Genomic DNA, 27,930 nt, shown 5'->3' with positions numbered 1-27,930 from the left:
CAAGACGAAAAAACCCTTGTCCTAACAAGAGAAAAATTAAGCTATGAAGAACGAAGACATAATGAACATAATTGATCTAGAAACAAAGTTCTTTTGGCTCCCTTTAAATCTCAACATATCAGCAAAATAAAGTCGCTGGGTGGTCATCCGCTATAACAACAACAGGCCTCATTGTATGTTACATAATGCGTCTTGTTTTGTTAAGGACCTGCACAAGATCATGACAGCAACCCTGTGCAAAAGGCAGCAGGTCGAAGCCAAGAGCAACAGCTTGTCTCTTTGTGGAGAATGTGCTTTCTGCTCCTTATCTTGCTCTGGCCTTTTAGAGACACTGAGGCGCCCCCTGCTGTTCCTGTCCCTCGCGAATGACCCACTGCCCACGGAGGAGCTGGGCGAGGTGACTGCTGAGCTGTCGTCTTCCTCCTCCTCCACCTCCTGCTCTTCCTCCCTTTCCTCCGCCTCGCCCCCAGACTGGCTGTGACGGGACGTCTGAAGGTAGCTGGGGTTGTCGATCAGGTCCAGCACCTCGCTCATGAGGGAGGGACCGAGGGAATCTTGAGCGCTTCAGTGTGAAACCCCACGCTGTCTGTTATGGAACCCCCGTGGACCTCTGTATTATGTGCACGTATTAACATTTGTCTGTGTAATCAAGATCTGTGTGTTCGTATCCACATCCGTGTGTGCATATTCGAAATCCGTGTGCGTGATAAAGATCTGTATGTGTTAAATACAGATGTCTGTCCCCCCTTACAACTGCGGCCGGAGTCCTCAATTCAGTGTCTTCACGCACGTGACTTTTGCTACATATCTGCCATGACAGATCTGCAGTTATCTGTAACTTCCTTCGCCATGAGCGCAGGCTCACAGGCTCAACGTCTGCAGAAGCAATACAGCCTTCACACCACTTGTCGGCACGGAGCACCTAGTGATGTAATGCTGCTGTTTTTTGAAGTACCAGAGTCCACCATACTCCGGTTTGAAAGGTGACGGTAGGAACCATTGTTGTTGTTTTTATGTTTTTTTGTTTTTTTTGTTTTTTTTGTTTTTTAAGCTGAACGGAGCCACTGCAGAGCTGCAGAAGAGCCACCGGCCCCTGCTTTATACGGAAGACACAATGTCATTGGTGTCAATTTTTTTTTTTCAAATGTATTACGTTTGATTTTCCTCAAACAATTTTTGTTTATGTACCTACAGATGCTCTGCAAAGCACGGTCCAGTCTTTTTTAGTTACCTGTGGAGAAAAAAAATAAAAGATAAAATCTAAACCAGGGGTTGCCAACCTTTTTGGCACTGAGAGCTACTTTATGGGTCCTGAGCCGTATGAAGGGCTACCAGTTTGCTAGATTCTCCTGAAATAACAAACTCGAGTTATATATTATTATTAATGATACTCTTCTATGTGAAGACACTTATCAAGCTCATGAGTTCTCAATAATTAGCAAAAATTACTTAACAAGCTTGGATAAAATTGAATTTTAGACACAGCTCAACGAGCTGTGCAATTTTTCGAACAGGTCTGCGGGCTACTCATGAGGTCCTTCGGGGCTACCTGCCCGCGGGCACCACGTTGGTGACCCCTGATCTAAACAGTGCAATTTGATCCCTCAGCTTCATGGAGAATTTCTTCAAGCAGCAGAGGACAAAGCACAACATGAATTTAAATTCTTTTATTATTTGATCAATAAAATACATCACAGAAACCTCATTATTTGGTATGTTTTTCTTTACCATGTGAGGAGAAACAATAAGCCAAAAGGGAATCATCACTGCAATAAACCCTTCTGTCAAAACGTACACTGTGAAGAAGGCATCAAGAAAGAACAACAGCATGTACTGCAGGAACATAAAGCTGTATTTTTCAATAACAATAATATTTTTTGTTTCTTTTATTTGCTTTTCTCCGTGTGGTCCTTCTTTACACATTATTTTGGTAAAGTCGATAACCAATGAATATGCTTTAAACCACATAAGGCACCTTGATGGATGATCAAAGAGATATTGAACTATCATTTGTTTCACAAACACAACCCTTAATTCTTTTTTTAAAAATGTATCATCAAAGAAAAACAAAGGCAACCAAGATTTCACCTCAATATTTTTTCAATCCAATGAACAGAATAATACTAGACTCCTCTATGATCTCTTAAACTCCCAACATGCCCCACACTGCACACTTTAACAAACTTTGTTCTCTGACCTCACTGTATCAAGGGGCCACTCGGGCTGCTTGCTCCTGATCAAGGCTTGCAATAGCCTTTTCTTTAGAGTGATTTCTCCACTCATGAGGAATCTTTCCTTTGCAATGAAACTTTCGGCCGTAGTATTTCTCCAGTTCCTTCTCAAAACGGCACACAAACCATTTCCAGTAGGAAAGTCGAGATTCATCAGGAGTGATTCTCCAGCAAGCATACTTTGGACCACCAGTTCGGTAAGATTTGAAGGGAACAGATCTATCTGGGTCTCCAAACGGGTAAAAACACATGTTACTTGAAACTTTTGTTGTGCAGAATTCCAAAGACATTTCATCTGTTCCTCTATAATGCCTGCCAGTGACTGCACCTGATCGGTGAAAAGGCACACTGTGGTCATAAGGGCTGTGACCTGCTAAGGTGTTGCTGCAAACAGCTGCACAGAAAGGACACGTTACCCAGCAGCAGTTGCAAAGCTGCTCGATGAGGATTTCATCAGGCTTCATTCTGTATTTCTTCATCTCATCAAGGGGAAGAATCCTGATTTCCTCTGCAATGGATTCAATGCCTGTTGTTATTTCTTCTTTAAGGAAGTCCAAATTATTGATGTCACTGAAGCTCTGACAAGACATGGTGAATGTTAGTTTCTCTTTCAGTGCACTGAAAAATTCCTCCAACCACATTTCAGTCTTTCCACTCTGAGCTTGGACTTTCTCCATTGTGTCATGCAAAGCTTTATTTACAAAAGCTTTCATGTCATCAACATTTTTCTTGAGTATTTTCCTCACTTTATCTGTGTTCTCTTCAAAAATGTACTTTTCTACCTCTCCCTTTATAAAAGTCTCCACTTGCCTTCTTGGCTGTTGGATGTAGGTGATGAAACTACTGAACTCTTCTTTTTCCGCCAGCGCCTTCAAAACAAATTTCTCCAGATTACTTCTGTTGCCATTGAAGGCTGGAGAACTGCATCTCATCTCATTAGCTAGGTTGACGGCACTTTGGTTAAAGGCGGCTTCAGCAATCGAGGCCTTGAGTCTTTCACAGACCAATGCTGCAAGCACCATGACAGAAGAGCTTCCTTGACAGAAGTTTCGGAAAATGCAATAATTCTCATCTTTCTTGCTCTGAACATAAGTGAGTGCATCGTTTTTCGACTGGAATTTATTGTGTTCCCTTAAAAGCCAATGTTCTGTTCGGTCAAACACATAGTGAAGAAGATCAACAGTGAACTCCTTCTTGAGAGCATATTTCTGTTCTGTCTCAAATTTTGTCACTTCATTTTTGATCTTTTTAGCCATTTCTACCAAGTAAGCTGGATTGTAGCCTTTAATTGCAACAGGTTTGCACATGAGTGTGTTGACAGACTCTCTCTCAACATCAATAATAAATGACCGGATCAGTTCCTGCTCATGGTGTGAGAAAGATTTGATGTAGTTGGAAACATGTCCTTTTGCATTCTGCCAGTGTTTCTGAAGAAAACCCTTCTCACCATGGTGTTTGGTACACACATATTGAAAATAATTTCCAATTTCTGACATTATTTTGAAGTTGCCTGACTTTTTGGATTCCTCAATAGAATTATATTCAATCCCAAGATCAAGAAGGATGCTTGTCTTGTCATTTTCCAGGTTGATGTCATCAACAGGGTTGGTATCTTTAGTTAGTTCATCAACCCAGTGAGTCCACACTGAATCAAACTGTTTTTGAAGTTCATCTTCATCATCAGTTTTACCTTTAAATTGTTTAGCCAGCTCTTTGCTTTTCTGCATAAGCTTGCTCTCAAATCCTGTCCTCTCATTGTCAACCTTTTTAAAAGCTTGCTTCTGTTGGATGATCTTATCAAGTTTGTTTTTCAGGATCTTCACTTGCTCCTGATGAAAGTCTTTGACTTTGCTCTCAAATCGTCCTCGCCACTGGGACAGCATTTCTTTGTCTCTGTTGTCCTCAAAGTAAGACGTCAGATCTGTTTGGATTTTAGCAAATGTTGTCTTGGTTTCTCCATACAAATCATTTAGTACAACGCTCTCAAGTTGCCCATTTTCAATTTTGGTATAGAACTGATTTTCGATGTTCAACATGTGGTTTCTAAGTTCCCAGGTAAGGTCGCTGTACTTGACCTCAAGTTTTCTGTAGACTGCAATTTCCAGGCTGTTTTTAAAACTGAAAACAAAGTTTTCATTCAACAAAGCCTTCCACAGATCCTCAACTTTGTTTTTGAAGTGTGAGAGAGGAACACCAGTAGACTGAGAAGCTTTAGAGAGGATGAAATTCTTCAGCTCTTGGATGCTCTCGCTATAACCTGGATTGGGAGGAGCCATGGGTGGACTTCCTTCCCAAAGCTGGGCAAAATATTTCACATCTTCTTGCACATTGAAAGCAATGATATCACTGAATTTCTCAGCACCACAGACTTCCTCTTTGGCAGCTAGTTGGGCCATCTGGTCCAATTTTTCCTGTAAACGTCTCTTTCCTTCCATGTTTCGTTCAGTTGCTGAAATATCTGTGACATTCTGGTGGACAAACACACAACTGGGAGACAGTTTAACTCTCTTCATCCTCATGAAAGCCTGAACTACAATCTGAAGAACGTCTTGCATGTCAGAGGGATTCTCTCCAAAGATGTTGATCAGTGTCATGTTTCCCAGACCCACAACAAAGGTTGCCAGCTCGTTGTCGTGGTGAAGAGTCACATTTCCAGCCAGCTCAAGAGCACGCAGTCCCTCAGTGTCCACCACCAGAAGGTAGTCAAAATCAAAGTGTCCTTCTGACACTTTGAGCAGCTGCATGAAGGCCCCCTTGGTGCACCTGCCAGCGCTCACTGCAAACTGCAGTCCAAACATGGCATTCAGCATTGTTGACTTGCCACTGCTTTGGATGCCTAAAACTGATAAAACAAAAACTCTTTTGTCACCTAATTTCTTGACGACTTCATCTAAAAGACTGGAGATCCACATTAACGGCACATGAGCTGCATCTCCATCCATGAGCTCCATTGGATGTCCAGATATCAGTACCTCTGCAGCCAGCTCAGGGTATTTCGACCAGTCCTTCACTCCTGCCAGTGGAGGATTCTCCAGAGATGCATGTGCTTCATAGATCTGCCCCATTTCTCTGAAGATGTGCTCCAAGCCAAATGTTGCTGACTGCAGTTGTTTTGATAATATATCAAGTTCCTTCTCTTGTTGATCAGTGTCTTTTTGATCCTTTTTCAAAGTCAAGATTTCTGTCCACTTTTTATCGTACTCTTGGAGAATTGGTGCAAGGTCATTCTTGGGGAGGGCATCTATTATGATCTGGGTCCATTTCAGAAAATACGCTTTGTCTTTTGATTTAAAAGATTGCAGACTTTCAATGAATTTCGTCATAAGTTGCCTGTCAGAAGCTTTGTACTGATCTTTACGTAGTTTTTTCATTTTCTCTAGCTTTTTACTTTTCTCCATCTCAATTGGCCCTACAAGGTGATACTGCTCTTTGTTTGTGCTGCACCACTTGTGCCACAGTTCACCTTGACAAGGGAGAAACTTTTCTTTAATCTCAGAAACATCCTTCTCTTTCAGGAACTCTTGTATTTCTTCTGCAGCACATTTTGTTTTTTGACAGATGTCGTTCTTCTCATCCACTCTGATTCCCGGAACTTCAGCCATAGTTTCAAGAGTAAAGGAATCGTGTTGTTCAGATAAAATACTGCAAATGATTCTTTTCAACTCTTCAGCAATATCTGCTTGGTTTCTTTCCTTCAGACCCATTTTGTATTTTCCCTTTTTCATCTGCCTCGCATTACATTTCTCATCCACAATGAGACAAATGAGAGGTTTTTTGGAATTGAAAAGGGCTGTGATAACTGAGCTACTTTGGTTGCCTTTTTTCAGTGTTGGTACAAAGACTACAATGATGGAAGACTTTTCTGTCAGAATGTCTCGCTGCTTCTCAAGTGACATTGCATCTCCATGAAGATTGCAGAAGGCAGTGCAGTCAGTAAAGGCTTCATTGGGTTTTCCAGCTGGACAGTACCACGCAATCTCTGCCACTCCCTCCATCAAATGGCGAGACTTGGTGCTACCAGGACACTCTCTGTGAAAGAAGGTGCTGTGACGGTCATTGATCAAAGCATTTATCAGCTGAGATTTTGACAGTGACAGTGAACCCAGGCGTAAAAATGACACCATGGGCGTCTCAGCTTTCCAGATGGGCATGCTCTTCGTGGTAATTGTATTCTCTGTGGCGGATTCAGTTGTCTTCCAGGTTTTTTTAATCTGTCTGAAAGTCCACAATGGACACTCAATATTCATCGTCACTGGATCAGGTACGAGCAGAGGCAGAGCAAATTGACATTGTGACAGCTTTGTGATCATGATCTGCTTCAAGAAACTGTCTGAGCAATGAAATACTGCCATCTGGACATCCATTGGATGGACATGAGAATCTCTGAATTCATCAACGTCGTCTTCTGTGTCAAAAAGCAAGTCTGAATCACCATCCTCTGTTTCCCCATTTTCAGGCTCGGGAGCAGGGTTTGTTTGGGGACCGTCAGGACTGTGTTGTCTCACTGGTATATATCTGGCTCTGTAGTCTAACAACATCAATCCTTGCAGAAATTTTTGAGCTACATCCTCCTCTTGTGTATCTTGGTTCTGTCTCACAGGTGGCAATATTTTCAGAAAATCATCCGCTGTCCATTTTTCCTGGTGTCTGTCCGTCAGCTGAAGTGTGGTGAGGAGCATTTCAAATGTCTCTTGAGCTTGACCCTTTGAATTGTCTTCAGATGGCGTTAATAAGCACTGTAAAGAAAACAATCATGAATAGTCACAACAATCTTACACAAGGGAAGTAATATAACAGTGGACATATTTAGCCTTACCGTATCCTCTCTTCCATCAATGTTTCTTTTTATAGTACCTGCAAGAGAACAATAAATTGTGGGGGGTTTTTTTTGGCACAATTGTTTAGCGCAAGATTCATTCTTTTAGCATATATTGTAACCTTGAGTTAATTTTCTTTCCATTGTTATTTTAGTGCCATCTAAATAATTTATTATGATTGTTACCTTTCTCTGTGCTTTCTGGTTTGTGTCGAAATGCTGTTGTGCTGTCGGACTCTTCGGCTGGGTGATTGGGTTTATCACACTAATTAGACAAAAGCAAAGAGTTTATTGCAAAATGTGTATTTTTCTTTTACTTCAGCCAGTGCCATCCAGGATAACCTTAACTTTAATAAAGCAACTTTTATCACTTCATTCATGAGAGTGCTGCCTTCTCAAATTAGAATTTTAGTTTGAAAAAAGACTTAAATCAAGTTGTAATACCTATTAACATGTAACATAACAGAAACACATTAAAATTAAATTCAGTTAGTATGCAGTAACACTGCTGAAGCCTATATTCTGTGCACACATTCAAGTGTATATAATGGTCCTAGACATGGATTTGTAAACTGTGTTTTATAAATAACTCAGCAGCAAACCCTCTTGGAACAGCCACCTTACCGTGGTGGAGGGATCTGACAGTTGCCAGCTCCAAGGATGTACTCAGCATCCTTGGAGCAGTGTTGTCAGGGTAATCTGCTCTTGGTAGGATTTACCATGGCAAACTGGTCCTTGGTGAAGGGCCAGGCAAAGAGTGGTTCAGAAAAACCACTGACCACAGAGTGTGAGTAAGTTAGTCGGGCCAACTTGCATTGAGGGTTTGCATACATTAGGGCTGCCCCTTCTCACTGCTTCTGTTTATTATATATATGGCCAGAATTTCTAGACGCAGTCTGGTATCGGTAGGGTCTAGTTCAGAGACCTGAGGATTATATCTCTACAGTTTGCAGATGATGTAGCCTTTTTGTCCTCATGGTTTGCCCTCTCCAGGTTCAAGTATCACTGGGTCAAAGACACGCAGCAGGCCGGATGTGGCCCGCAGGCCGTAGTTTGCCCATGCCTAAGCTAAACTGAAAGGCAAATTTCGATTTGACAGAATGTAAGCTTTGAGCTGATGATACTCCATGTCAAGAGGAGCCAATGGAGGTTGTTCGGGCATGTCAACCGGAAAGTGGCCAGGACATACTGGAGGGACTATGTTTCCTAACTGGCCTGGGAATGCCTCAGGGTGCCCCCAGAAGAGCGGGTTACAGTGTTCACAGAGAGAGTGTTCTGGGCTTGTCTGCTAAGGATTCAGGGCCTACAACCCAAACCCAGGTAAGTTAAAAAGAGAGAGAGAGAGAGAGAGCGAGGGGGAGAGAGAGAGAGAGAGAGAGAGAGAGAGAGAGAGAGAGAGAGCGAGAGAAGGGTTGCAGCAAGAGGCCAAAACAGCTGGGTATTCATGTTTGTGATTATATTGAACACAAAAAATAAACATTGATCTAGTTTACAAGATAAATGTGTGATTAGGAGGACAGACATAGTGGAACCAGACAAACTCACCTTCTCTTCTTCTTTATTGCTACTGCTCTTTGCCTGATCACCTGAAACAAAGCGTGTCAAAATAGAGAAAGAGATCAGTTATCTTTTCTATCTTGTTAAATGTTTCAGTTTTTTCACAGTTTTATCTCATAATACTCTAAATACCACTATACGTATACCACTATACTATACTCTGTATGTCAGAACACTTTATAAAGGAGCTACGATAAATTCTACATAATTATAATGGTCTCAAATCCTAATATTAAAAAAACATTTGAGGAAAAGTCTGATGCTAAAAAAATACGTGGTTATTATGTTTAATTATAAAAACATGAATAGTGAGTATTTCAGACCACAGTGATGAGATGAATTGCATAACTGAATTCAATGATAATTTACAAATTTTAACTTGTCAAAATTATATTTTGTAAAACTTGGATCGTTTTTCAAAAAGGAAGTCCGAAAACTGAAAGGAAGGTCTATGATGTGTGAAATTCTTTTTTTCAGTACTTTGATATGTGTTTCATATATAATCTGCATACCAATTATAATACATTACACACAAAAAGAACATTTAGTCTGCATAGCATGCTCTTTTTTTACAGTAAATAGCTGATGTTCTGAGTATATTGTATTCCTGGAAAAGTGTTAAATACCATACAAATATTGCCTGATTTTTTTAAAGGACCCTTATATCATCCTATTGGTAATGCTGAAAAGAGGAAAGAAATGATTTAGCTGCAGTTCTTTCTCAGGTATACAAACTTACCTGCACAGTTTTGCTGGACGACGCCTTTGTCTTTGAGATATTTTGAGTCCATGTTGTTAATCTGCTCTTTGTCCTCATGATGCATGGACCCACCATAGCAGCTGGGATTGTTTTCAGAGGCCATTCCATCTATTTTTTCTAAAAGCTCTTGAATCTCACCAGGATCTGTCATACTTCTCAAACATGTGTGGTATCTTTTTTCTTCAAAACTTCCATTGACTTTCAGGTCAGTCAGTGTGTTTTCACATTTTTCATCTGACTTGTAAGTAACGACGGTCATTACAAAGTCCAATGATTCTTTGCCAAAGTTTTTCTCTAACCACTGAAGTCCTGAACTGTAGTGGCTGACATGAAGACCATTTGGTATTAGCAACAGAAAGGCATGGATTGTGTCATTTAAATGGAAGGATTCAATGTTTTGGAGGCCCAGCATGTTGGTGACTGAGATCACCCGTCCACATAAATTATACAGCTCTGTTGAAAACTCTGACACTTGCTCATAATTTTCTAGTAAGAGATTGCTTGATCCCATGTCAATGGCATTCGTGTCCCCTATTAACACAAGTGTGAGTTCTGGCAGCACTGAAAGACAAATAAAACATTGATGGTATTATTCTATAAATGATCCAGAATGGACATTAGTGAAATTAGAAAATGGCAAAAGGAAAAAAGTATTCACAATCCAAAAAGTGATTTAAGTAGTTTGGTGATAATTTCTCAATATTTTGTGACTATTATTTATTTTTATTTTTAAATCATAAAATGTCACCTTTTGCATTAGATGTTTGGACTCCAGCCTCACTTTGTGGGTCTTTGTCAAGATTTTCAGGGGGATTGTTGTCTTGCAGGGAGTCCTGTTAAAGAAAATTTAATTCATCACTTTTTACTCGAGCATACAAGCATAGTAGATCTGTTTTGTCACGGTGTAGACACAAGATAACAACATAGGTGTGAGGTCTTACCATTAAATTGGCTCCACACTCCTGTGTTGATTCCACTACGTTTCAAAATGCAAAAAAAAACACCATGATTATTAACAATACAAAACTCTTGTAGCTATTCAACAAACCACACACTTGTCTTGAAATATTTAATAACCTTCATTGTGTGATGCTAGAGTTGTGTGTTCAGATCCCATCTCTGCTTCTGTTTCTTCTTCTTCTTCTTCTTTTTCTTCTCCTCTTCCTCCTGCTGCCTTGGTTTCATGGTGGTCTTCCTCCATTTTAGCAGCTTTTCATCTGCCTGAAATGTCAGGACCCTTAGGGTTCATAGTGCAAATTATAGGCAGAACATGAAAAAACATTATAATCTAAATGCTAGAGTCTTACTGAAACAGTAGTGCATATAATATAACAATTGCAAAGTTCAAAAACAATAACAAAAGCACACGACTGAAATATACCAATTTTATGGTATTGAATATTTTATTAGATTGCCTAGAATATTTTGGGTTGGTCTTCATTTTCTTGACCAATTTCTGTCGTTGTTAGCCTAATAGCCTATGTCATTTTTTTGGCCAAATTGTCATATCTGAGAAAAATACCAATGTGTTTGCTAAAAAAAAAAAAAGAAAAAAAGAGAAAAAAAGTGTTTTTCTTGTTTTCCGAAAACGTTCAAATATGACTAAGGCGACTGTGCAATTAGGCTAACCCATCATGCTAAATATGTTTTCTAAAGATGGAAACAATTGAGGGGCTTGGGGGAAGACAGTATATACAGGGCCCATAGTCTCTCTCATAGTTTCAGGTGATCAGGCAAAGAGCAGTAGCAATAAAGAGGAAGAGAAGGTGAGTTTGTCTAGTTCCACTATGTCTGTCCTCCTAATCACACATTTATCTTGTAACCTAGATCAATGTTTATTTTTTGTGTTCAATATAATCACAAACATGAATACCCATCAGGTATTACGGTAATCACTTAGCACAATGGGAAAACGAGATTGAATCGCTTTCTTGATTTCAGATTAAAGTTTTGGGGAAATTCTTCATTGTCAGTCCATCATTTCAGGCACGATTCACGTCACGTGATGAAGTTTCAACACCTGCTTTCCATGACGGAAGGCGCAAATTCTATTTGAACTCTTACTGCCTCTACGGTGTTTGCGAGGTTAACATTTCGGCAGGCATTTTATTTGTTATCCGTTAAAAAGCAACTACACTTTGCCTGCGCTCGCGTCTCCGTAAACAGCCCCGCGAAAAGTAAAAGTTACATACAAAACATTCTCTTGACGCTGCTCGCACACTTGCACTTACTTCACGTTTCCCCTTCACCGCTGGGCCACCGCGAACTTGCCTGCTTTCTCCTGCAAAGACACACGACGTGCGTCCTCGTTATATACGGTAGGACTGTTAGGAGGCGCCTGGGAAAGTGAAAGTGAAACGCGGGGGCTTTACGTTGAAATGGCGTGGGGATTTGCCACGTGATTTCAAGGAAACGAACTGTTTCCTACTCAACCCCCCCCGCGCCTTACTCGCCCTTTAGCAGAACATCCAGTACCTGTCACAATTTAGCACAATATGAAAAAAAAAAAAAACTATTAACACTACTAAAACAATCAACCAGTTAAAAAGATAAAACTCGAGGGCCTGAATAAAACTAGAATGGGATTAAAAAGGAGAAAGATAAGGAAAAAGTTACTTGAATTTGAAGGAACGAGTGACCCTCGTAGTCCACGACGCTGAAGTTGGCGGCACATTCGCCGCGGTGTTTCTTAGGTTTCGATTCCTTAAAAAAAAATAAAAAATAAAAAATAAAAAAATCCGCTATTTGACCACTAGATGGCTGTGCTTATCCCAACACTGTTCAACATATAAAATTCAGCGAATCATTATGTCTATGTTGAGGTTGATTTTTGACTAAATTATACAGTAGAAATTGACATGTGAGGTGTCATTGCAAAGCCTGAGAGCTCTACTATCACAATCAGTTGAGACATTTCACGGGAAATCATTCATGCCCCTTTGAGGACATTCAAAGTAGGCAACTTTGTCATTGACATTACTGTATTTCTCATTTTTCAAGTGGATTATTTCAAAATCTGTACAGTAATATTTGACATGTGAGGTGTCATTGGAAAGCCTGAGAGCTCTACTATCACAATCAGTTGAGACATTCCACGGGAAATCATTCATGCCCCTTTGAGGACATTCAAAGTAGGCAACTTTGCCATTGACATTACTGTATTTCTCATTTTTCAAGTGGATTATTTCAAAATCTGTACAGTAAAATTTGACAATTGAGGTATCATTGGAAAGCCTGGGTGCTCTACTATCACAATCAGTTGAGACATTCCACGGGAAATCATTCATGCCCCTTTGGGGCGACTTCAAAGTTGGCAACTTTGCCATTACTGTATTTCTCATTTTTGTTAATGATTAATTAAAAAAGTATACAGTAAAATTTGACAAGTGAGGTATCATTGGAAAGCCTGGGAGCTCTACTATCACAATCAGTTGAGACATTCCACGGGAAATCATTCATGCCACTTTAATTAATCATTACCAAAAATGAGAAATACAGTAATGTCAGTGACAAAGTTGCCAACTTTGAAGTCGCCCCAAAGGGGTAAGAATAATTTCCCGTGGAATGTCTCAACTGATTGTGACAGTAGACATCCCAGGCTGTAGATTTAGATTTTGAAATAATCCAACTGAAAAATGAAAAATATCGCACAGTCAATGACAAAGTCCCCAGACCGTCCCTTTCAGCGGGATATAGCGAGTGTTGTTTGCGTTGTCGCAGCGTTCGTCTTCGCATGCAGCAGCCATGACTCTTGCTTCACAGTTCTGCCAGCGTTCGTTCTCTCTTCTCCCCGTTGTACTCCTTTTAAGCTCCCTCCGCCAATTGCTCGCACCTGTGAATCACACCTGGCGGAACGAACACAGCTGTCCCCACTTGTCTGTTATTTCTCCCCTCCTAGTGTCCAATCAGGTGCTCGAACCACCACCCGCGACACACATTCACTCTGCTGCAAGGAGTGACTGTCTCCAAAAATGACTATAAAATGTCCAAGTATCTTAATGGCCTCTGTAGAATAAAGAGAGGCTCCAGAAAAACTTGACTACCTTGTTTAGACAACCTCACACTAGGCATACTGCAGTTACACACACAATCCCATGCATTGAAGACTCAAATGGGGTTTAGGTGGATCTTTGAAAAGGGTTTTACTCCCCCAAAGTGTCTGGAGTGGGTGGCCTGTGGTGGTTTGCATGCGTTTCCTATCCCATATTCCTTAATGGCATCCTTCTCTTTTGTAAATGGAGATGACCTGAAGAATTTGAATTTTCACAGTTTTGTCATAAACAATCCTGTAGCAAGTGAAGTTCAGGAATTCAGGTTCAACCTGTTGTTGTTGTTGTTGTTGTTTGGAAGATGTAATAAAAAAAAATCTGATCTTTGACAGGAGACATTGAAAACAGTATAAAAGTTACTCTTTGACAATGAATAAAAACACATTGAGAGGCATTGAATGAACATGAGTGCATGAGTGGATGAATCTGTTTGCCTTTGTGTTTTTGATCACAAAGACAGAAAAAAGGACACATTACATGAATAAAATGTAAGTTTCTATAAACTAATAGAGGCAATTTAATGTGATGTTATGTTTCAGACATGCCAGGCTGTCACTGAGTCAGGTGTCAGGTTTAAACAAGAAAAACAACAACAAATAATACAGAGGGCCAAATACTGACAAGACGATACTGAAAGAGTTTACTTTAGTTTACTGAGTTAGCAATCAGTTTTAATGCAGTTCTGAAACTAAAAAAAAAAAAAAAAAAAAACGTGTACAGTTTGACACTACAGTTTATGAAACTATTGACAACAACTTATTTATGTACAATTTTTCAATGGGCATTATTGAACATTCACATTGACTGATAAATAAGCCTGTGAAACTGAATATAAGTGTTGAAGTTGACCATGATCAGTGTGATGTAATAAATGATTCTGGAAAATGCAAGAAAAATATAGATTCAAAATACTTCATTAAAAAAAAAAAAACATTTGGTAGTGTCCAGTACATCCTGCTAACTGACGTGAGTAGACGGAAGCAAAGTGTTTTTGGTTCCCTTTAAATCGCAACATGTTAGAAAAATCAAGTCTCTGGGCGGTCATCCGCTGTAACAACAACAGGCCTCATTGTAAGTTGCTTAATGCGTCTTGTTTTGTTAAGGACCTGCACAAGATCATGACAGCAACCCTGTGCAAAAGGCAGCAGGTCGAAGCCAAAAGCAACATCTTGTCTCTTTGTGGAGAATTCACACGTCTAAACTTTGATCTCCTCCTCCTCCCCAGAGAAGGCGTATTGACTTTTGCAGTGTTGGGAGACAGCAGAGACGGTCGTGCTTCTCCTCGGGCCCTCACTGATGGAGCCTCCTCCGTAGTGACGAGACAGCACGTCCGCCGCCCTCTGGAACCTCTCTGGCTCCATTGCAGGTTCCTCTCTCTGAGGAGAACCATGGCACGCGTCTGCTTTCTGCTCAGATTGCCTCTCCTTATCTTGCTCTGGCCTTTTAGAGCCACTCAGGCCCCCCCTGCTGTTCCTGTCACTCGTGAATGAGCCACTGCCCACGGAGGAGCTGGGTGAGCTGACTGCTGGGCTCGGCACAGGCGTCTCTGTGAGCGAGCTGTCGTCTTCCTCCTCCACCTTCTCCTCTTCCTCCCTTTCCTCCACCTCGCCCCCAGACTGGCTGTGACAGGACGTCTGAAGGTAGCTGGGGTTGTCAATCAGGTCCAGCACCTCGCTCATGAGGGAGGGGCCGAGGTCCACAGTGAAGGAGGTGAGGGAATCTGAGCGCTTCAGTGTGAAGCCCCCGCTGTCTGTTATGGAACCCCTGTGGACCTCTGCACCTTGGAAGTGTCTGTCTGGGAGGCGGGAGAGGCGAGGGAGAGTGACAAACCCCGACTGCAAACCTGCAAACATACAGAGGACAGACCACACTTGTCACTGTGCAATTAATCTTTAATGTTTCTGTTCATTTATTTATTTATGCGGATGGCTCCTTGAATGTCTACTGCACACGATTTAGCGGAACCTATTAGTAAGGAAACCTGGGGGGCGGGGGCGCGCGCACGTGTATGTGTGTGTGTTCATCCTCTTTTAAGACGAGACATGAGGACAAAATCCAGCTATGAAGGAGGAGACAACTGCAAGAACATTCTTTTACCACTGGGGGGCAACGTGCACTAAAAAAAATTACTTAAAATTCCTGCTTCATGGCTCCCTTACTGTTTAGATATGCGTTTTACCTGCTACGGCTAATCCAAACATATATGTGTGTGAAGAAGAAGACTTGGCCACTCAGATGGTGCCAAAATGCAGAAAAGAAATGAAGGAGATAAGAAACTAGCAGGAAACTTGCAGTGAAACATCTATAAGCCTAAAGGCAGAAGCATTGTGTTTATACTGTTGTGCTGGAACTATACTTTGCTGTATTTAATTTTAGTTTTATTACATGTTTAGCACTGCAATTAACATTTCAATTTAGTTGTGACAGACTAGAAATCGTGTGTACAGTTTCAATAAATAAATTGAAAAAGGGACCAGAATGATCCTCTCAGGAAGCCACACGTGACAATAATAAAAAAGGCTCTTCCGCATGTGTTCAGGCTCAACACGGCTCCATTTTGGGCGCATTCCTTCTGGACTGGGTAAGAAGCCTGGACAGACGGGGGATTTCCAGCCGCGACGTGCACGCACGTTGCTGCCCCAATACTCTCCAACCGGTCAACGCATACGATGAGCTGTGTGGTTGGTGTGTGACACATGGACACAGACGTGACAGGAAACGCCTCCAACCAGCTGCGTGTTGCTGTCTGTAGACCCAGTTGTGTACAGGTGTTGCCGTGGTGACCCGCGGTGACTCAGAAGAAGCCCGGTGTTTTGCCGCTCGTCCCGGAGGAATGTGTCTCTGTTGTGGATGTTGAAAGGCCCGGGGCAACCCTCTCCCTCTCTGTCTGTGTGTCATTGACATTTATAGTCCAGTCTCCCCCCAGCAGCTATTTGTGCTGACAGCGGTTTGGGCTTTGTCTTTAACCCACTTATTTATAGAATAGATCATGACTAGTTTCTCCTCAGATAACTGCCTGATAGAATTTTGATCACTTTTGCACAACTCTTGTTTTTGACTTTGCTGTTTTTTTAAGCTATTTTCTGCATTCGTAAAGTAGTAAGCTAAACTAATTCACTGAGTGTAGGGTATTTTCGGTATGTAAATTGCTTGTGGGTTCACCATATGCAGTCCGTGGATAACAAGGTTTCAGATTTTACCCGCTTTCTGATCCTCAGAACAGTCTCACATAACTAATTATCCCACCAAAAAACAGCCACTGATCTCCAGAAAACAGCATTAACAACTCTAACATGACTGGTTTTGGCTTCCTACTGAAACTGACTCTTTGGCGGACCTTCTGCACGTTTGCAAGGGGATGGAAACAAGGCGACCTTAGGCGATCTCGGGGAGAACAAATACCCAGTGTGTGTTTTAGCACACGCGTTCTGATAAGAGAAGCGGAGAAAAGTAGTGAGGCGTGGACTCCTGACATTCCAGGGGAGAACATCGCATCTTAGTTCAACAAATTCGAAACAACCTGGAGCAGTTGTGTAAATTAGTCTTATGTAAAATATGCACGCATAACTTTTTAATGTTTAGGAAATCTTATTGCGCAGAGTTGCATGCTGTTGTTTAGTTTGCATCGATTCACCTTGCAAAACTGTCGTTACAAAATTACAGGTTTTTTTTATATTATAATAATCAGAATTAACATTAAATAAATAAATAAATAAATAAATAAATAAATAAAAACTAGTTCCATTATCTCGTCTTGGGTTAAATCTCTCTCCACACACACACCACAGGCATCGACTCACCATACGAGTAGAGGGAATCGTCTGTTGTGCTGACCGAACTGGGAAACAGCACCCTCTGCAGGCAACCGTTGGAGGCGTCGATGTTGAGCTGCGGCAGGGAGATGGCGTTCTTTATGATGGGCGAGATGTCCGGCGGCGGCGACGCCGACGACGACGACGTGTCCCGCGGCCTCGCCACCGAGTTTTTCCGGCCGTGCCGAAACGTGCGCGTGAAGAAGCCGGTGGTCTTGGAGCTGCTGGCTGAGTCCGGACTTCCGGGCTCCCTCGCGGCGCCGTAGTTGCTGAGGAAGGAGGTGTCGCCGAACACGTCGCCGCCGCGGCCGACGTGCATGGTGTGTCGGAAGTCGCCCAGGGGGTGGCTGATCATGTCCACGGAGAGTTCACTCTTGAACCGGCGCTTGCCCTGAGAGCCAGACCCCAGGCCCTTCATCCCTGGCAGCTTGCCCAGGCTCATGGCGATAGGAGAGTGGCTTTAAAGTGCCTTAAACTCGAATGGGAGGTTTTTCTTTTTTCTTACAAGTCAGTCAAGTTCGAATTTCAGCACGGGCTGCACTGTAAAAAAAAAAAAACAAAGAGGGGAGAAAATGTGAATAAATCAAAAATGGAAGCTGATAAAACATAAATGTGTTATGGTAATGCATGTAATCCATTCTCCACATAGCTGTTTAACCACCCTTTCCATTCGGTGAACATTTCACCCGCCCAACTTCTCATCCACATTGTGCCGTGTTCTTGTCCAAAATAAAACCAAAAAGATAAATAAAATAAATACCCCGTCCTATCCACAACAGCAGGTCCCAAAATAACAAGCGAGCTGAATTACAAGACCGTACTGGTCGTGGAACCACGTGCGGTTGGGACCTTTGGAACCGACTCCACTCTGGTTCGCCCCAATGACGGTTCAGATGCACAAATTTTAGCCACAGCTGCAGACATGTTGACAAGTCACTGTAGCCAAGCAACTCAGCTGGGATCCACGGCCAAAGAGAGAAAATTTATATCTTTTAACATTTGCAAGTCTGTTTTTTTTCTGACTGAACTTTGCCTTTACTTGCATTGTGAGGAAAATATTCTCCGCCGAAGCCTTGAAGAACATATTTTTGCCCCGAATTTTAGGATGAGTAATAGTGGGATTACTTAATAGAACCAGTTTCCGATAGACTTTGGTGCCGCCTCTCACCTTTAATATTTTTCCAACTGTATAACCAATCAAACAACAGCTGAAATACCAAAAACGTGACTCTTCACGGTGTTGCTTACTTGTCTGTTGCCGTCTGACGGAATCTTGGAAGTTCACCCGAACCGTGGGGCAGGGAGAGAGTTGGGAGGTGGGGGAACTCCACTGCCATGCGCTGTCTCCCACTTAAGAGGTTAATCCACGCGAGGTGCCCAACCGTTCGTGAGACATCCCGTCAGCAGGACTTTACCGTCCCTCCGCTGCCTGCCTCCACCCCAGAAGAAAGCAGAAGGGCTCGCACCGGATGAAGGAATGGAGGTCTCAGGAAAAAAAAAAAAAAAAAGACAACTCCACAGGAAAGCGTCGCAGCCTGGCCGCCGTCACGCCAGTCTCACGGTGGCAGAATATCGAGGCTTCTCCAGGACCGTCCGTGGATTGGATTAGCCGCTAATCCCCTCTGTCTTCCCTCCCTCTCTCGGGTTGCTCTCTGGCCTCTCCAATCCACTTAGTCCACCGTCGGCGGTCCATGTGTGTGCGCATGAGTCTGTGCGTGAGTGGAGGCAGGGGGCAGGAGGTGGCGTTTTCATTCAGTCCACCTGCGGCTTGCTGGTAGAGGGGACAGAGAGAAAAGAAGTGATATGAAAGTGTGGCAACGACTTTGTGACTCCTGGGCTTTCAGCACCTTCTTGTGATTTTTCCACTGGAATTTTTTTTTTTTAAGGGGTCTAGTAAGACTCTTCGTGTTTCTTAGACTCATACAGAGGTCTATGCTTAACTAGCAGCTGATGTGGAAATACTGTGAAGACCTTTGCTGGTTTTGTAGTTTTGCAGCAAAGCAGTACATTCCCACTTTACAGACTTATGTAAATGTTCTGCTTTGCTGTTCTGTTATTGCACAGTCCCCCCAGGCCCCCCACCAAAAAAAAAAATGTTGGTTTGAAACGCTTCACACTCACCACCATCCGTACCCAGAGCACATCAAGGCATGTCCACAGAAACTAATTTTGAAAATATGTTGCTTTTTGGCCAGCTTCTACACACTGGGATGTATTGCGTGTGGAAACAACCAACTAATTAGTAGCACTATACGCTAAGATGCTAGCTTTCGTTTTAAGCTAAGCAAAGAGAAGAAACAAAAAACAGATATTCCACATAAACCTAATGTTCAAAACAAAAGCCTGGCAGGCGAGGGCTTAGTGAAGGGTCAGCTTATGCAATTACAACTAGCAGCTGAATAAAATGTAAAACGAGAGCCCGTCTCTGGCCGTGTGCAGCCAACACTCAGCTGCCTGGTGTATCTATCAGATTTTATACACAGCCTTAAAAGCCAAAACTGGTCACCTCACCTCATCTTTCCATCAATTTGCCGAGCACGGCCAAATGTGTTTTTTCCTGGATAGACCCTGAGTAGCTTCTTTCCGCACAGAGCGCGGGAGGTTGGGGGGGACAAATAAGCTCCGTACACGTGACCTCTCCAGACCTACAGCCAGCGTTGGATTAATGTCACAGGAGTTAGCGGCAGATGTCACAGGTAGGCCAATCTGGACCTCTGATTTAATAATTTGAGCTCGGCGATGAGGCCATTCTTCCTGTATGCTGGATTGACCTCTTGAAATCTTGGGCTAATCCATTTTTTGACTGGGCAGATTTAATTTTTTTGTCAGAGTTGGTTTTGAAGGGCAGCAATAACTCTTAAGTCTGCGCGTGACTGTTGCAGAAGGCAAGATTTATTGAAGGGGTCAAACATAACGTGACGTACTTTTTCGGAGCAGTTAACCATTCACGCAAAGGAGAATAGGTACGCTGGGCTTGAGCTTGACCGTGTCTGATCCTGCAGCTCAGTAGTGTTGTAGATTAAGGGAGCGATTAGTCGGGTGAGGCGAAGGTGGAAAGCAGATAAACATCAACAAGTCATTGTAATGTCCTGTCTATTTTTTTCCTAATTCCATCTTTTTCCCATTTTCATGTAGCCACAATGGACTCCAGTAAAGCAGCCATATGCTATTCATTATATAATAAATAATAAAAAAAATCTGCAGAAAACTGCCCATTTAGCCCTCTGTTTGTACCCTCTGTTTATTTTTAGCATCCTGCTGAACTCATACTTTCTTGTACCGTCCACATGTCGAGAAGGGGGACAAGAAATGCAGTCGCAGGGCTGAACCAACACCTGGCTGAGGCATCAGTGAGGTGTCTTTAGTGATGTCACAAAGGGCTGACTCCCAGAACTTTGTTTTGTAGCACACACTCTCTTCCCAGCGGAGCAAACAAAAGAAGTAACAAGTGTTTCTTACTCTTTGTGATTCCTCTTTGGTCAAAGTTAAGTTTTTAAAGCCCCTTTGCTTTAATACATTTTGCAGACCTTTCGGTCAGACGCAAATCTCACTGTATCCCTGATTCTGGATGCACCACAATGCACAGAATACTTTTGTTGTATCAGAACCAAACCAAATCACACAACTGAGGAACATTTAAACAGTCTAACAGCCTGTGAGCCTGACACATCATACACACACACACTCATATATATGCAAACACTCTCTCCTCCACCAACTGCTGCACGGAGGCTCACTCTGCCAGTCAAACATCTGGTTCTGCGGGGCCGTAAATTTGCAAAGGCAGGCGGGCGGTGATATCAGATAGTCCGCTCAATTACTGCGACTCAGGAGGCGATCCAGCTGAGCACTCGCACATGGACACACACACACAAACAAAACTCTGCGGTTGGTCCTCCCGCCGGGTCCTCCCAGGGCGAAGCCTGCCAGAAGACTGTGGTTGTGAGGCCAGAACGCCCTGACCATCGGTGCCGGGCTCCAAAATACTACGTCCGCTGAGCTTCACTTCTGTCTCCTCGCGTTGCAACGTGGCAACGCACTCCGGCCGGCCGGGCCTGCCGCATTCCACCGCCGAGGGCGTCCGCGTGTGCCCGTGCACTGCAATCAGCGCATGATTGGCGTGAATAATGTCTACCGGCGGGGCCACGACTGGGCACCGTACGTGTCACCTTTCAAGGACTTTCAAGTGAACTCCGCCTCAACCCAACAGTTTCCCCTGCAGCGACCAGATCAATATTTGCGGCCAAGAGTTAAAGTGGGCCGTTATTCACGTCTTCGCGTGGTGGACATGTGGGCAGCCCGTGGAAATGAAGCTCCGGGCAACAGAGAAGTGCAAACGCATGTCATTCCGTCGCAACGGCCACCGTGAGCAGGGCGCACGGCGGAAACGCCGCCTCTCCAGACGTGCACACAGCAGACGGGGAGAGAGGCACGGTGAAAGTCCGTCCATCTGACTGACTGTCGTGCAACTGATGATGAAGGTTTAGAAAAAAAAAATTTGTTAGTAAGAAGGCCAAAAACAGTGAAGCGCAATATGGATGATGAAGCATTACAGAATGAATTAAATGAACGAACTGTTTAATTGGTCATTCCATTTAAGCTAAGGACAATAACACATCCCAAACTTCCCCTTTCCTAATATACCAATTGCAAAAATTGCCCTTCCAATGAAAAATAAAATGCTTAAGGCTATAAATTAGGAGTTTAAAGAACCCAGCTTAACCCAAATCCTTGGTGAAAAAACAATATTATTGAAGAAAGAAGAATGAAATTTTCCTTGCACCAGAACCGAACAATGCTTTTTGCTTTGGGACAAAGTAACATTTACAAAAAAAAAAAACAGTTTTAACAGGTTAACCTGTGAAGATTAGCAAGCAGTAGGAGTCAGGACACTTCAATACGTTTATACTTTTGAAATATCTCCTTTTTAAACAATATTTATCTCGTCTGGAGAAGATTACTTCCTGCTTCACATGAAATTATAGATGTTTTAACTCCACAAGAAGGTGTAATAACCACGCATCATATATATTATGTATATTTACCTTTATGGTAGGATGTCATTAGTTTGGGCCAGATGGGGAAACGTGCTACCAATGAAATGGTCCAGATCACCTACCAAATCTGCTGCTTATATCAGTAGGAGAGGGCTGATTGAGGATAAGTTACAGCTGTGTCATCTACTGTATCTCTTATGGTGTTGCTGCAGAGTTTCTGAAGAACGTTCCAATCGTTTCCAACAGCGCACTTTTTCTTTTTTGCCCTTCTTCTAGAAGTTTTCAACATCAGCAGCAGACCAACGGCACGTATCCTGTTGCACGATGCATCCGTCCTGTTTAAAAGCTCGGGCCAGAGCGCCAACTGAGGTTTTTTTTTATCCGACTTGTTCCGAGTGCTGCTGTCCGTCCTGTTCACGCACCGAGCGGGAGCGGAGCGGAGAGGAACCGACGGAAAGGTTTGATTTGCCCTGCGCAGTCACTCACCCGCCGCAGTCGCCCCTGAACTCGCGCTGGCCTCGCGCTGTGGCCGCCCTCCACTGCGCATATGGCGAAGTCTGCAGTTTCCTCGTGTCGCACCGCGAGCTGCGGTTTCCTCTCGGACACCAGCGTTACGCGCGAGCAGCTGTTGCTTTGCGTCGCTGCCGCTGCTGCTGCTGCTGCTACTGCAGACAAGTGGACTTGGAGGAGGAGGAGGAGGAGGAGGAGGAAGAGGGGGAAGCTTGAATGATGGATGCTGAATGGCGAATTGGAACCGATCCGAGAAAAGTGATGAGGCTTTGCCGCCCCCTCCTCTCCTCTATGAATCTTTCACGTTGAAATGCATTGACTGTTGCATGCTTGCAAAAATCCAGATTAATGTATGACGTATTTATCAAGATAAAAAACGTTATTTGCAACAAAAAAATGATGAAATTATTATTAAAAAAAATAAATAAAAAGTACTTGAAACACTGTAAAAGACTAATAAAATGTATTAATTATACATATGATGACAAAGATAATATCACAAATCAATCAAAAAAGTGTATTATTCATAGGAACAAACTATATGAAATCATTATTTTATTTTTAGAAAAATGTTTGAAAGAACAAAAATGAAAAAGATCTAATGCTGCTTCCTGTTGTTGGCTATTAGCCAATCGCCTGTGAAAGTGAAGTGGGGCTTACGCTCAATGCTCACTTTATTTGGAAGGTATCCCCTTGACCAAGTAGCCAGGGTGCATGATCAATTGGAGGCATAGTGGCAGGACCAAGCCCCCAGAATCCAAGATGGTGGTCCATTCACTTCAAAAAAGTTCGAAAAAGTTTATGAGTTCCGCATTAATGGGCCCATTGAGCATGCGAAATATGCCTCCGTAACTCACATGATCTATTTGACCAATCAGAACGATTCTGGAGAACGTCACTTACAGACACGTCAGGATGCAGCCAATCAGAACGAGCCGAGACACAGCAGCACGTACGACGTTGTGAGGTGACGCTGGGGATAAACTCTTTTCTGATGTGTTTTTGGCCGTTATCATTTTTTTTTTTTAAAAATCAACTTAAAGACCACAACTGAAAAATCTACAATAGGAAGATTTGCAATGATTCGCCGTTTTAAAGGCGTTTATTTTTGTATTGTGGTCCATTGGAAAAATGCCTTTTGGGGCCCATGGGATATTTTTCCTGCAGTACCTCAAGTGGCCACTGGGAAAACTCTACGAGCCCCCATATTGCCAGTCTGGTATCCAGTTCTTATAATACATCCACGGACAAGACCCTCAACTGTCGCACTTGCATGTGTCTGGTGCCTAATAAAATGGCCATACACCTAGCTTGTTGAAGAAAAGGGTATTTTAAGAGACATGCTCGTTGGTGGTCTGATCTGAGTGTTTCACGAACTTTGACACTGGCACAACCATCTCCAGGGTTTACAGTGGGTGTAAAAGAATAGAGGAAAATATTCGGTAAGTGGCAGACGTGGATGAAAAATTCCTTGTTGATGTCGGAGGGCAGAGGTCAGAATGGGCAAGATGGAACCACTGCTCACAAGCAAGGTCTGCAGATATACCTTCAAAGCTAACAACACACTGAGTTAAGGATAGAAGAGGACAATCAACACTTGATTAGATGTTTCCTCATGGCAGCATGAACATCAATTTCATGAGCATCAACCAGTGGTAAGTGAATAAAATAAAATAATCACTTTCCTGAATAAGCTGATCTGGCTACTTTGCAGGTGTGTTAGAGACTGTCTGATGTCGTTGTCTCGGTTATGTCACACCAGAGGAAGCTCGCCGTCGGCCCGGCGAGCAGTAAACACTCTGACAGCGCGTCTGCCCGCGAAAAGGAAGCATTAATCTTGTTTAACGATTTCACACTGTCCCGACTGCTCGCGTCCCCGTATCTCTCTCACTCTCTCTCCCTCCCTTTCTCTCGCCCGTTTTCCAAAAAGAAAAGACACATTCTTTACGGTAACAAAGGGCCGATTCTGCGCCGCCGCCAGGCTTGAGTCATAGATGGAGACATGGAGGGTCAGCTGCCGGGTGAGGAGCCGGTCTGGGTGGCTGCCAGGCCGGATCGCGTCGGCGAAAACATAGAAATTAAAAACCCACAGAATACACGGTGGACACAGGATGCTCCAAAGCATATAACATATTCATTTAGTGCACAATCTCCCTGATATGTATTTCCCCAAAGTTTCCCTGTATAATTGGAATAAAGTCCAGTTATTTAAAGAACAGCAGGAGACAGAAAATAAATAAATAAATTCAACTTCTTTACTCAACTAAAAGTAAGAAATTGTTTAATATGTACTGATGTAAAAAGCAAAAAAAAATTACAATTAAAGAAACAATACATGTGTTTGTTACATACACTTTTAGTATCAATAACTGTTGATATTTTGTACATGTTTATTTTTCTGTGTACTGAAAATGTACTTAACCGTGACCCCAAAACCAAAGTATTCTGAAATAGTCTCCCTCTGAGATATGATCCTCTTTTATGTTGCGCTACACAACAGTGCAGTTCAAATAGCTCCACTTCAAGCAAGAACTGCTATAATTGTCTTAAGTGAAAACCTGAACAGAATTTGTATCTTCAACACTTTTAAACACAAAAGTAACGAGCACGTATGGATACTTGCGCACAAATGTAGGAAGTAAAAGCAAAAAGTTGTCAGAAAGAGAAATTCTCAAGTGAAATACAGACGCCTAAAAATCTGCTCGAGTACAGTGACACAGTATTGAAACTTTGTTGCCTGATTTGGTCACTTTAACTCCACACTTTTCATCCAAAAATATCATCTGCGAATCAAAGCGCTCGGGGGGCCGTGAAGTGACTCTGCGTGATCCATTTCTGTCTGACTGAACCATCACAATATCTCGCATTCCAGCATGAGCGGAGCGCCGAGTGCAGCGCTGCTGTCAATGGCTCCACTGTTGCCGCTGTCACCTCAGAAACAAGCGGAATGCTCATCGGCTGCGGCCCTCCCTCCTTCTGTCTCTGCTTCTTTCTTTTTTCTTTTTCTTTTTACTCCCCAGACTACTGTACTGGTGGACGGGCCGGTCTGTCGGATGAAGGAGCAAGAAAGTAAATGGCCTCCAGTAAGTGAAAGCGAAGGAGGAGGAAACAAGGCGGAAAACAAAGGCATCAAAATGGAATGGGGGTGTGGGGGGCGGGGGCGAATGGGACGGTTTGAGAGACAAAAGAAGACAAAGCATGTGTGAGTTGTTGGGGGAGGGGGGTGGCAAAATATGGCGAAAGGCAAATATGGGGATTATCGATTTTTTGTTTTTCCCTTTCATTTCCTTCTTACCCCAACTGGCCAAAGCAGGAGTTTCCCCCCTGACACTGTCAATACATGATTGCTCTGCGGGATCTGTTTTTTTGTTTTTTTTTTAGGCATTCAAAAAGGAAGTTGATTGATTTCTTTTGCCAACAAAACAATCATCATTTTTTTTAACAATAGGTCGCATTTGTCTCCTGCTTATGAATTACGAAAAATTGCGGAAAAATTGCGGAAAAAGTACAAAAAAAGCGTTGCCAACATCGCAGTCAAAAAAAAGTCCAAAAGAAACAACATGGCAAGTTGGGTTAGACAGAGAGAGCGTCTGTACCACAGCTCGTGATATCATAGTCCCCTGTTGGTCCTCTGCCTGCAATAAAAGAGGACCTCTGAGCAACTTGGCATACAGCCCAATCAGGAGGTCTCTTTATTCAGAAGAGGCCTTGAGGAGGAAGGGCAGCCTGACATTTTTAGTCCACACGCCAAGAAAAAGACACATTCCTCTGCAGTTGCACTTCGATCACACACGTAGGATACAGTCAAGAGATAACACTAAAAAAGGGATGAAATACAGCTATTTTATGACTTACTTACTATTATTGCAAGTTCTTCAAGTTCGCAGGCTGGATTAAAAAGCTTAACAGGCCACGTATGGCCCCCAGGCCATAGTTTGCCCAGGTCTGTGCTATACACTGAATTCATCATACTAGACTTCAGGAAAATACAATTTTGCAATGCACACAAGCAGCCCCATCCCAATCCTGGTCCTAGTATAGTCGATGCGTGTGGGTCTCCTCTTCCTCACTCTGCCCCTCAGGTGTGTAACCGCCTCCCCTTACCGACCTCACCGTGTCAGCCAACGCAGTTTTACTCACGTCACAGCAAGTCCAGGTCAATGGCTCTATTTATGAGGGGGAAATTGTGCAATACGGGAGCAGCCCAGGCTTGCCTAAGTTCACCTGTCCTGTTTATGCTGTATGCATATTACGCTGAATGCATGTCATCCAAGTCTGAGTCCATCTCGACGTCGGCTGCCACTGTGCCGTGAGGAAACTGCCCTCGTTAAATCACAGTGTGCGAGTCGGTGCGTTTGTTTGAGTTTTATTAGCTTTGTTTCATTTCCTTTACCTGTCTCAAATATCAGAAAACAGACATTCCTTGGTGGTAACCATGAACTAGCCTGATAAAATAGTAGCCTAAATGGCAATTTATAGCAAAGTGACAGTCATTTTATAGGCTGGTCTATCTGTATTCTTTCATTCAGTGACCTTTTACTTCTCATTACAACAGAGGCCTGACAGTGCCTTCTCATTTCTTTTCTCCTTCTCCTTCTTGTACAACTACTCCAACTCCTACAATAATAATAATAATAATAATAATAATAATAATAATAATAATAATAATAATAATAATAATAATATCCCAAAAAATACCATTAAGAGAAAGAATAGCATTAGCATTCGTCATAGCATTAGTGAAAATTTTAGCCTCAGTTCACCAAGACAACTTCCTTGATGTTTAAGTCCAAAAGTCCTTAATTCCGCTGAGTAACTTGTTGTTGGTTCTCTAGTATTGAGTCAGACCTTCTCATTTCACCCAGCTTTTGAATTACAATTGCACAGACGGCCGCGACAAATGTAGCACAACTCAGCAGCGCTACAATCGCAAACACAAACAGTGAAACTCTGTGTCACCGTGCAGCACGGCGGAGGAAAGTCGGTGCTGCCCGGTGACTCAGCTGCGCCACCTCCGGGGGAAATAACCCCCTCCACACGCACCCCTTAATGTTGAAAGACACCTGGAAAGTGAATCACGCTGTCAGTGAGTCATCATACAATATTTCTGCACCAAACACCTTCGAGTGCAGAGTTCATCATTTGACCGGTCAGCTTCAAGCTATGTTGAAACAGGAAACATTTCTTCTTTTATTTTA

At 42.7% G+C, this 27,930-nt stretch overlaps 2 protein-coding genes across 6 annotated transcripts; both read right to left on the bottom strand.

Annotated features, from left to right (window-relative positions):
* Nucleotides 1–1,652: 1,652 nt before the first annotated feature.
* LOC142892229 (interferon-induced very large GTPase 1-like) lies at nt 1,653–15,000 on the bottom strand. 3 transcript variants are annotated; one of them, XM_076032225.1, is made up of 9 exons: nt 14,991–15,000; nt 10,442–10,495; nt 10,306–10,340; nt 10,113–10,197; nt 9,344–9,925; nt 8,593–8,633; nt 7,234–7,312; nt 7,048–7,085; nt 1,653–6,967 (listed from the first exon to the last, which is right to left on the bottom strand). In XM_076032225.1, exons 2-9 carry the CDS (start codon nt 10,479–10,481, stop codon nt 2,207–2,209), a joined length of 5,661 nt encoding a protein of 1,886 aa, XP_075888340.1. In that variant the 5' UTR covers nt 10,482–10,495; nt 14,991–15,000; the 3' UTR covers nt 1,653–2,206. The 3 variants fall into 3 exon arrangements, with proteins under 3 accessions (XP_075888340.1, XP_075888338.1, XP_075888339.1); XM_076032223.1 differs by lacking the exon at nt 14,991–15,000 and adding an exon at nt 11,596–11,736 and having other exon boundaries at nt 10,442–10,601; XM_076032224.1 differs by lacking the exon at nt 14,991–15,000 and adding an exon at nt 11,596–11,711 and having other exon boundaries at nt 10,442–10,585.
* cdc42ep1b (CDC42 effector protein (Rho GTPase binding) 1b) lies at nt 13,903–23,028 on the bottom strand. 3 transcript variants are annotated; one of them, XM_076032227.1, is made up of 4 exons: nt 22,709–23,028; nt 18,474–18,996; nt 17,214–17,765; nt 13,903–15,256 (listed from the first exon to the last, which is right to left on the bottom strand). In XM_076032227.1, the coding sequence occupies exons 3-4, from the start codon at nt 17,665–17,667 to the stop codon at nt 14,610–14,612; spliced, it is 1,101 nt and encodes a 366-aa protein (XP_075888342.1). In that variant the 5' UTR covers nt 17,668–17,765; nt 18,474–18,996; nt 22,709–23,028; the 3' UTR covers nt 13,903–14,609. The 3 variants fall into 3 exon arrangements, with proteins under 3 accessions (XP_075888342.1, XP_075888341.1, XP_075888343.1); XM_076032226.1 differs by lacking the exon at nt 22,709–23,028 and adding an exon at nt 22,345–22,688; XM_076032228.1 differs by lacking the exon at nt 22,709–23,028 and having other exon boundaries at nt 18,474–19,283.
* Nucleotides 23,029–27,930: the final 4,902 nt, after the last annotated feature.

This window comes from Nelusetta ayraudi, unplaced genomic scaffold, assembly GCF_046127955.1.
Source record: "Nelusetta ayraudi isolate G7.1 ecotype Tasmania unplaced genomic scaffold, CSIRO-AGI_Nayr_v1 ptg000034l, whole genome shotgun sequence".
Taxonomy (NCBI): domain Eukaryota; kingdom Metazoa; phylum Chordata; class Actinopteri; order Tetraodontiformes; family Monacanthidae; genus Nelusetta; species Nelusetta ayraudi.
Note: the sequence above shows the minus strand (reverse complement) of the source record. Positions and strands in the feature narration are given on the sequence as shown.